This window comes from Candoia aspera, chromosome 1 (assembly GCF_035149785.1).
Source record: "Candoia aspera isolate rCanAsp1 chromosome 1, rCanAsp1.hap2, whole genome shotgun sequence".
NCBI classification, from domain to species: Eukaryota; Metazoa; Chordata; class Lepidosauria; order Squamata; family Boidae; genus Candoia; species Candoia aspera.
The window spans coordinates 231,599,014-231,609,288 of NC_086153.1; the positions used below are offsets into that span (position 1 = coordinate 231,599,014).

General features: G+C 45.0%; 1 protein-coding gene across 1 annotated transcript; it reads right to left on the reverse strand.

Annotated features, from left to right (window-relative positions):
• Window positions 1-459: 459 nt before the first annotated feature.
• LOC134505407 (olfactory receptor 10W1-like) lies at window positions 460-5,553 on the reverse strand. Its single transcript, XM_063315126.1, has 2 exons — window positions 4,636-5,553; window positions 460-525 (listed from the first exon to the last, which is right to left on the reverse strand). Exons 1-2 carry the CDS (start codon window positions 5,551-5,553, stop codon window positions 460-462), a joined length of 984 nt encoding a protein of 327 aa, XP_063171196.1.
• Between the last annotated feature and the right edge of the window lie 4,722 nt (window positions 5,554-10,275).

Here is a 10,275-nt window from a genome sequence, read left to right on the forward strand (position 1 = left end):
AGAATGGGATTGACTGCTTAAGTTTAGCTGGAGATTCTTTTAACCTTGAGTGCCATTTTTATAGATGCAGAAACATTTCACAGGATTGTCATCTTAAAAAATTGTTGTCAGGAAAATAGCTGGGCCAAATAAGAAACTATTAGAATAGTGGCAGGAATATACTTTATGTTACCTTTCCAAAAGGAATCCTAAGTATTTTACCAGGAAAACAAAATTACTCCAAAGTTGAGAGTCAAAACCAGTGTGAGTGATACACCAAACATTGCAAGCAATAGCTATTCCAAATCAACATAATGGCATGCTTTATGATCAGCAGTGTCATCAGTGCAGAATTTTAGGGCAGAGGTGCCGGGCCCCATTCAGCTGAATAAACAGGGGAACCCCACATACAGCAGGACAGACTTACAGTATTTTGAAGTAAATGCAGTAATACATTTATCACTTCATGAACTCCATTCCCTAAATCAAACCATTAGGCTCAAAGCCAAAATCACCAAACTGCACCAACTGCTGGCTATAATAGGAGTGGCCATGTGATGTAGCTACAGCACCAGGCCTGGTTGTGGCAATGAGAACATTAGGTCTGACTTGAGCTGCTCAGATATGAGAGTAAAGATGGTGGCTTTCAAAGAGACACCTTGGCGCATGTTGTGAGGAACAATCTGTTGGACTTTTGGCAAGTCAACTTTCATGTCCCATTATCTTACTTACTGTGGAAAGCTGGTCTTGAAGTTGGACATCAGTAAAAGTTTACACAAAGGAAGACTCATTCCGTTATTTGTATCTTCTTGATTACTGGGTGATACTCTTTAATATCACGTAAGTAACAATCATTCAGCTAATATGTGTAGTTTAGGGGTTAGGTGAAATAGTGATGTCACTATATGCTCAACTCCCCAAAGTGGCCTGATTTGGGGAGGGGAATTGAAAAGTAAAGTGGGTGTTATAAGCCTTTAGCTAGCCCAGTGATGGCAAAGTTTTTGGACTCAGTGTGTCAAAAATTCAGAAAATGCCTAACTTGACTCTGCTGGTGTGTCACCACCCCACCCCCAGAACAAAAGAGAATCAATTCTTTACATATTCATTTATTTTAAAAAAATACAATCTCATTTTGGGCAGCCAAAAGGGCAGAGATGGGTGGGGGAGATAGGTGGGGGGGGGAGTTGCAGTGCCTTTTGTTGGTTCAGTTTCTTTGGTAACTCAAACAGGGAGAATAGATGTTGTTGGGTGTTGGTGAATGCTGGCGTGTCGTAGGTTTGCCATCACTGAGCTAGCCCTTTTGCTTTGTATCTTTAGCAATTTTTATCAGTCACTTTACATTTTTATTAGAGCATACTGTTGTTTAATTCCATAGACTGCAGTAAAAAAAGTGTACTCCTGCATCATGAAAAGGTCTCTGCTCCACCAAAATTGCTATATTTTAATAATAATATATTATTATCCCATAATAAATTTGCTAATCTTTAAGTATAAGACTCCACTTTTCTACTAGGAGAGGCACACTTTGGGGTGTTGTTGTTTATTCGTTCAGTTGCTTCTGACTCTTTGGGGCGTACTATCATCAATGTTCTGGGTGATAGCAAGCTTTATATTGTCACCCTGGCCCGGCTGGAAATATTGTCTTGTCCTGGGGTCTGGAGACATTGGGGTCTGGATGGGATGACACAGCCTGAAATTGAATCCTAGCAAAGCAGAGTTACTGTTTCTACATCACAGTTCTCTGTCAGTTCAAGTGGTGTCTCTCAAGGGGATGGCTCTGCCTTTGTGGGAGCAGGCTTGCAATTTGGACTTACAGCTACAAGTGGATGGGCAGGTGGAGGGCATAGTGAGAAGGCCCTTTGCATAACATCAGCTGGTGCACCAGGTGCAGCTCTTCCTAGATCAGCACACTGTAGCTATAGTGACTCATGCCTTTGTCATTTAGAGATTCAACTTCTGCAATGCCCTGTACCTACAGTAGACCTGGATTTGAAGACCACAGTAAACTACAGTTCACCCAAAACTCAGTGGTCTACATATTGACTGGTGCTAGTTGCTACAATCATTACACTACCTTGCAGGGCCTGATTACCAACAGGTTTCTGGGTACAATTCAAAATGCTAGTTTTGATTTATAGAGTCCTGTGTTGTACCTAGGTACTATCAGAACTGCTGAAGTTAACTGAAGAGATCCTCCTGGAAGAAGCTACTTGTAGTACCCCAATTTTTTGAGGCGAGGGTTCCATGATTTTTCAGTCATGAAAACTGAAACAACCTCCCTCTAGAAGTTAGGCTGGTCCTCTTGGTGGTTGCTTTCCAGCAGTTAGGGTCTCTTCTTCTGGAAGGCTTTTGAGGATGATTGTGCACCATCTGGAATTGTATGTTCTTAGTCTTTTGCTTATTTGCTGTGGTGTATTGCATCTGTTGCTTTTTAAAAATGTATATATGTAATTGTATTGCACAATGTGAATTGCTGTATATGTTTTGGGCTGTTGTAAGCCTCCATGAATCTAAAAGTTTTAACAGGATGGAAATTTAATAAATAATAATATTTTACTCCTTTGCATGCATGTTCTTGTAACTGTAAAAGAATATCTTTCCTGTCTCATCTTATTTTGAGTCCAATCCTCTTGTGATTTTTGGACTGATTTCTCTTTCCCACTGAACTCTGTGTTTTCCTATTACACATTACTTTGATGAATAGGGAATGTTTCCTTTTGAATACAATACATATGTGGCAGTGAGCCAGATGGGATATCAGCAGCAGCAGCAGCCTGATCAATTCACTGCAGGATGAAGGCCTCTTCAGCATCTTTCCAGCACCTCAACTGGGTATCAATCGACTTTAAAAGACCTAGAAAATGCTTAAAGTGCTGGGCAGATGATGTAACTCCATTCAGAGGACTTAGTCAGAAATTACTTCTGGTGTGTCAAAGATGGGAGATAATCATCCCTAAATAATATTTGCACACAACAAACATAGGTTTTCAAACGTTTCTGGCTTGCCTCTAAAACAGAAATGGTTAAGTACCAATAGAATGGCACTGCCAGATTTTTCCTTCAAAAATTATCTAGCCACCCATCCACCTATCATCTATCTATCTATCTATCTATCTATCTATCTATCTATCTATCTATCTATCTATCATTTATATCTGTCTATCTCTATCATCTATCAATCATCTATCCATCATCATCATCATCACTCCGTTCCACATTGAGGAAATTTGGTCTTCAACAGGAGGAGCCAACTTCATGTAAAGTAGTTGTTGTTGAATAGATTCCCAAGAATAGCCTAAGGCTAAGATATATATTAGAGCTGTGCAAAGCCTTCATAAGACATGCTTTGCAATATGTGAGAGCATGAATGAAGCACCTCTCACAAAACTAAATGTTAGAATTGGGAAAAGCAATGCATGGCGGTATGAACCAAGCACCTCTTTTTGAATATTTAAAGCAGCTGCATCTTTTTTCAGGCTCACATGGTTGCTTCCAAAGCTGTTCCTGGCTATCTGCAGATGGCTAATGCCAAGTATAACGATTTGGCTTTGTTGGGAGAGCCTTGCAAAAGGCACAACTGCTTTAACAATTCAACAAGAATTGCTTTGTTCATACTGCCATGTGCTCCTTTGCAGAGCTATTGTCCTAACAGCCAGGAACCACACTGAGACGAGGAATAGGTCTCTAGTGTTTTATTACTGCTACGTTAGACAGAAAATCCTAACAGACTGAAGAAGCGTGGGAAAAACCCAGACAGATAAACCCCCAAACTCAAGGCGGGTCTGTTCTGGGTTTCTTTGAAGGACAGTTCAAAGCCTCTAAACTACGCATGTGTTTTCCCCCCTGGATAGGGGCCCCCTCCTGCTCACCATCAGCGCTCATGACAGCTATAGCTAGATATTTCAACTGGCTGCTACTCCACTATACCGCTTCATTCTCCCTTTCCTGTGATCTGAAGTAGAAAGAAAATTGTATTAGGTAGGGTAAGTAAATCACCCCCTCCCCAGAACCTGAAGTTCCAGGGAAAATAAACTGTCAAATTGGCCCCAGAAACATTTAAACAGTAGAATGTAGATCAGGATACTAAGAGACAGGACCATCACTAGGAAGCAAACCACTGAGAGAGAACGCCTACAGGAAGTAACATCACTGGTAGCTCTTATTCAGAGAACACAGCTTTTGCCTAACTCAAGAAGTGTTGTCCTTAGGGTGCCACTCTCATGACCTCACTGTCCTTATCTCATCAACATAATATGCTGCTATACCTCATCAACACTTTGTGGTTGTATCCTATGACATATATTCTAATCTGCATAATTCTATAAAGAGGAGTTGCATGCCCAGCCCATTTTAGGTTGGCCTCTGCTGCCAGCGGTACTGTAATTTGTGCTTCAGTGGAAGAGTGTGTCTGATCCAAGTTATTAAAGAACTCTATGCAGACATCTCTGTTACAGACATTTAATACAAATAATGTAAGTAATGATATCATCAATCTTGGTATTTTCCCATTTCCATCAGCCCATGGAACCCGATAGGGGTGATGAGTTGCAGAGGATGATGTTAATCACATCATGCATTGCTTACATGAGCAGTCACTGAAGATGAGGTTGGAAAGAGGCAGTGGCAACTACGTGTCTCTATTTCTAGTCTGCTGATCACAGTGAGTTTTCTTACAGCATCTTTGAGCTCCTTGTTTCTCAGACTATATATAACAGGGTTCAGAATAGGGGTGCCAAAGGTATACACCAGTGAAAGCATGTGATCTGTCTTATCAAATTGCCTGGATTTGGGGTGAAGGTACACCAAAGAACCACAGCCATATTGTAACAATACTACTATGAGGTGGGAGGAGCAAGTGTTGAAAGTTTGGAGCCGTCCCTTTGTTGAGGGAATCTGTAAGATTGTCCTGATGATACAGATGTATGAAATGGCAATTAGCAGGAAAGGGACTGAGAGGATCAGAACGCTACCTACAAACTGGGCAATCTCCTCAAAGTAAGTGTTGGCATTTGCCAGCTTCAACAGTTGATTCACATCACAGAAATAATTTTCGATCTGGTTGGAGCCATTAAAAGGAAGGTGAAAAATAAGAGCAGCCATTTCCATGGACAGCAGCCCCCCAAGAACCAGTGAAACGGCCACCAGGCAAACACATCTGTGCTGGGTCATAATATGAGCATAATGCAGAGGGTGGCAGATGGCAACATAGCGGTCATAAGCCATGGCCATCAGAAGGAAGCTGTCTGTGCTGCCCAGGGCTATGAAGAAAAACATCTGGATACCGCATCCAGCAATGCTGATACTCTTCTTCCTTTGTAAAACATTCACTAGCATCTGGGGTACCACAGATGTTGTAAAACATAGCTCAACAGTGGAAAGTGACCATAGGAAGTAGTACATGGGGATGTGCAAGTTAGGCTCTTTCCAGATGGTGACCATGATCAGCAGATTTCCTAAAATGTTAGCCAGGTATATCAGAAGCATGGTTATGAAGACTAGACCTTGCAGCAGCCTGCTGTTGGGGAAAGCCAGGAACACAAATTCAGTCACCGCACTGTGATTTTGTAAGATCATCTTGCTCTCTCCTGTAATGATTGCCTTATCCCAACGAAGTCAGTCTCACCAGAGTTTAGTGAATAAAACTGATTTATTGAAAGGATAGTATGCAAATACGAAGAAAGCTGAGAATGAGCAAAAGCGCGCCAAATACAAACTAAAAACCCTCGCCTCCAAGCTGATCCCCCCCCCACCATCGCAACCACCCCCTCCCAGGCCTGGCAAGCGTCACACATCTGCCTGGGAAAGTAACCTTGAACACATGTCATAACCCAAACACACATTCCTCCAGTGCAACAGAAAGATAACAGCCTGGCAGAGCTGAAATTCCCCACCCCGCAGGTGATAGACACGGATCAGAGACATGACATGCGAAACGTTACGATGTATGCAACTCATTGGAACGATGAACATGACATATCGCCCCCCTTCGATAAAGGAAATGACCTCACGGAGCAGGCTTAGTGGGATAAGCAGCGTGGAAATGGGTAACTAGAATAGGGGAGTGAACATCATGGGTGGCAACCCACTCAGGATGAGGGAAATGTTTCCAGCGAACTAGGTATTGTAGGACAGAACGACATCGTTGGGAATCCAGGATTTCTCGGACTTCAAAGTGTTGTTGACCATCAATCATGATAGGTGCAGGGGTTGGAGGCTGTGTATGCCAACAGGCTGATTCGTGGAAAGACTTAAGCAGGCTGCAATGAAAGACAGGGTGTAAGCGTTTAAGATTTGCAGGCAAATCTAATTTAAAAGTAACAGGGTTAATTTGAGCAATAATAGGAAAAGGACCAATAAACTTAGGTGCCAACTTTTTGAAGGTTGTGTAGACTTGATGAATTTGGTGGAAAGATACACCTTATCACCCACTTGGAAAGGTGGCGAGTTGGATTGTTTGGAATCTGCATGTCGTTTGTAAGTGGCTTTAGCATCAGCAAGCGCCTGTTGTATTGTTGGCCAGGCAGCTGCCAGATGTGTAGCCCAATCAGCAGGTGAAGACGGGGGGCGGGGGGGGGGAGGCTGGCTGAGGAAGTTCTGGGATCGGGACAAAGTCACGGCCAAAAACGGTATGGAATGGCACCTGGCCAGTGCTTTGATGAACAGCATTGTTGTAGGCAACTTCTGCGAATGGGAGGAGGTCGACCCAATCATCTTGCCAATAATTGACAAAAGCACGCAGATATTGTTCAAGGGTAGAATTGACCGCCTCCGTATTTCTGTCAGTCTCCGGATGCGACGCAGTTGACAATGCTTGATTAGTACCCAGTAATTTCATAAATTCCCGCCAAAACTTGGACGTGAATTGTGTTCCTCTGTCCGTCACCAAGCGGGCGGGGCATCCGTGAATTTTGTACACGTGTACAATGAAAAGGCGGGCTAGCTGCTGGGCAGACGGGATGGAGGTACACGGGATGAAATGGGCTTGTTTAGAGAAAAAATCTTTCACCACCCAAATGACAGTTTTTCTTTGGCTAGGAGGTAAATCAACAATGAAGTCCATAGAGATCTCCTCCCAAGGGCGGGAAGGATTAGCCACTGGTTGTAACAAGCCCTGGGGCTTTCCCAGTTTCCGTTTGGAAGCAGCACATACTGGGCAGGAATTGACGTATTCTTTGATGTCGCGCCGGAGCGTTGGCCACCAGAACTGGCGTCTAACCAGATGAAGGGTCTTTCCGAACCCAAAATGCCCAGCCATTCTGTCATCATGGGATCGTGACAGAATGGTTTTGTGCAACGTCTCAGGCACATAGAGACGATCATGCTTCCATGCAAAATCTTGTTTAAAAGTAACCTCGTTGAGGTTTGCTTGCGACCAAGTGTCAGTTTTTAGCTCGGAAAGAAACTGTTGTTGCAAGTCTGAGGGAACAGGCAGGCGAGGTGAAACTGAAGCGTCTGTGTGCTGCGCTCGGGTTTGGCTGCGAGTCACAGCTGCTAGACTCATTTGGGGCTCAGTCCAGAGAGTTCCCACTAGATCTGGCACCGTACTTGCATCCTGAGGCTGGCGCGAAAGCGCATCAGCCAGGAAGTTGGTTTTTCCAGGTATAAATTTCAGTTTAAAGTCAAAATGACTAAATAATTGAGCCCACCTAATTTGTTTTGGGCTCAGTTTACGAGAGGCAGTCAGTGCCTCCAGGTTTTTATGATCAGTCCAAACTTCGAACGGGTGGGTAGCCCCCTCCAACAAGTGACGCCAGCTCTCCAAAGCAGCTTTAACAGCAAAAGCCTCTTTCTCCCAAACGTGCCATCTCCTTTCTGTCTCCAAAAATTTTCGGGAGAGGTAAGCACATGGTTTTAACTGTCCGAAATTGTCCCTTTGCATTAACAGAGCTCCAATTGAGAAATCAGAAGCGTCCACCTGTACCACAAATGGTTTGTCAGGATCAGGATGCTGCAGGATGGGTTCGGACGTAAACAGCTGTTTAAGGGTGTGAAAAGCCCTCTGGCATGCGGGTGTCCACTTTAGCAGCGCTCCTGGATTTTTCACCCTCCGTGTGTCCCCCAAACCTTTAGTTTTGAGCAACTCAGTGAGGGGTAGCGCAATTTCCGCGAACCCCTGGATGAAGGGCCGATAAAAATTCGCGAATCCAAGGAGACTTTGAAGCTGCTTACGTGTGTGTGGTGGCTCCCATGCCAAAATGGCTTCAATTTTAGCGGGATCCATTTCAATTCCTTTATCGGAAATCCTATAGCCTAGGTAATCAATTTGCGACTTATGAAATGCACATTTTGACAGTTTAGCATACAATTCTGCCTTTTTCAGTTTGCTTAGCACCTGTCTGACTAGATGTATATGTTCCTCCATCGTTTCAGTATATATTAAAACATCATCTAAATACACCAATACCCCTTTAAATAGGTGGTCATGCAAGACCTCATTGATAAGTTGCATAAAAACTCCTGGTGCCCCCGCCAACCCAAATGGCAACACTTTGTATTGAAAAGCACCCAAAGGACAATTAAACGCAGTTTTCCATTCATCCTCCTCCCGTATGCGAATACGGAAATATGCCTCCCTCAAGTCCAGCTTAGAAAATATTTTCCCCTTTGCCAGATGTGTTAGCATGTCCTTTATCAGGGGCAAAGGATATTTATTTAATATCGATACTGCATTGAGCCCACGGAAATCTGTACACAGTCTCAAAGTGCCGTCTTTCTTTGGTCGAAACAGTACAGGTGCACCTACTGGAGAGCTGGCGGGTTCAATGAAACCCCTAGCTAGATTTTTGTCAATGAACTCTCGTAGTGCTGCCAGCTCCTTCTGGGTCATAGAATAAATTTTCGGACTAGGCAATTTCACATTTGGAACAAATTCTATTGCACAGTCAGTTTTGTGATGAGGCAGTAGCCGATCCGCCTCTTTTTCACCAAACACATCTGCAAAGTCCTGGTATTGCTCCGGCAGCCCTTCCAGCGGCTGGAGGACTTGCAGAGAAGTGGTTGCTGCCCGTCCCACCTCGTTGTCGTCTAGCTGGTCTTTCGCAGGGGCTTTATAAAATCCATCTGCGAACGTCACCGTTCGATGCACCCTGTTTATGGAGGGATTTTGCCGTACAAACCAGGGCATCCCCAAGATGACCAAATGTCCCCCTACCAGTGCCACAACAAACGGTAATTTTTCCCAATGGCTGCCCATTTGCAAGGCAACCATCCCGGTAGAGTGGGTGACTGGTTTCCCCCCTGCCATGGTCCCGTCCAACTGGGTAAAGATCATCGGCCGCTTTAAAGAGAACGTGGGTAACCGCAATGCAGTAACCACGTCGGGGTGCATCAAGGACCGTGAGCACCCCGAATCAACCATGGCCCACAGTTCTATGGTTCGGGTGCTGGACCCCAACTTCACTCTAATGGTCAGGGTAGGGAAATCCCCACTCACCAAAACATGGTCGCGCCCATCTTCTGCATCTTCCACCTGCCCCACGGCGCCCTTTAAAGCAGGTGGCTGGCGTTTCCCGCCGGCTCATCGGTCTCCTGTTCCCCCTCATCTCCAAAGAAAGGGATGCCCTCAGGTTCCACCTCAGCCAGAGTGGCTTTCATCTTCCTTGGTAGGGATGGCGATTTCCCAGCTGGTTTAGCTGGGCGATCCTCGGCTCGTCTTTTTGGGCACGCCGCTGCCCGGTGCCCTTCCTTCCCGCAGCGCAGACATTGCCCCTTTGCAAAGCGACGCTCCCTCTCCTCTTCCCACGCATGATGGCTGGGTCATCCCGAGAGATCGGAGCACAGGCGCTTTTGATGGTTTTGCCTTGCTTCACTGCCTTATGATGTGCGAAGGTTTCCAGGGCATTTTCGGCACTGCCTGCTAGTTGAATCCACCCATACAAAGTCTTTGGGTCATCACGCCCCAGAGCCCACCGAAGGACCTCAGTTTCCAGTCCAACTTTAAACATCTCTACTAAAGTGGACTGGGACCAATCCTCAACTTTTCCGGCCAGTGCTTTGAACTCTAACGCGTAGTCTGCCACTGACAGCAATCCTTGTGCCAGGTTCTTTAGAGCCCGTTTTGCCCTTTCTTGTGCTAGAGGGTCCTCGAAGTGTTGCTTTAGTGCCCACAGGAACTCCTCAAAGTCCTCTAGCTCTGGGGCCTCTGCTTGACACAGCTGGACATACCAATCCACCACCCTTCCCTTCAGCCTATTTGCCACAGCATTGATTTTCCCCCTCTCGGAACGGAAGCTCTGCTCCCAATCCTTCATGTAGCTATTAGCATTGGTAATGAAGAAAGACAGCTTCGTAGGGTCG

What these genes read in the sequence shown, in the direction of transcription:
- LOC134505407 (XM_063315126.1), bottom strand. Translation starts at nt 5,553, where the DNA reads ATGATCTTACAAAATCACAGTGCGGTGACTGAATTTGTGTTCCTGGCT. An exon ending in CTGTAAGAAAACTCACTGTG is followed by an intron (nt 526 to 4,635) that starts ATCAGCAGACTA and finishes TCACATGGCCAC; the next exon opens with TCCTATTATAGCCAGCAGTT.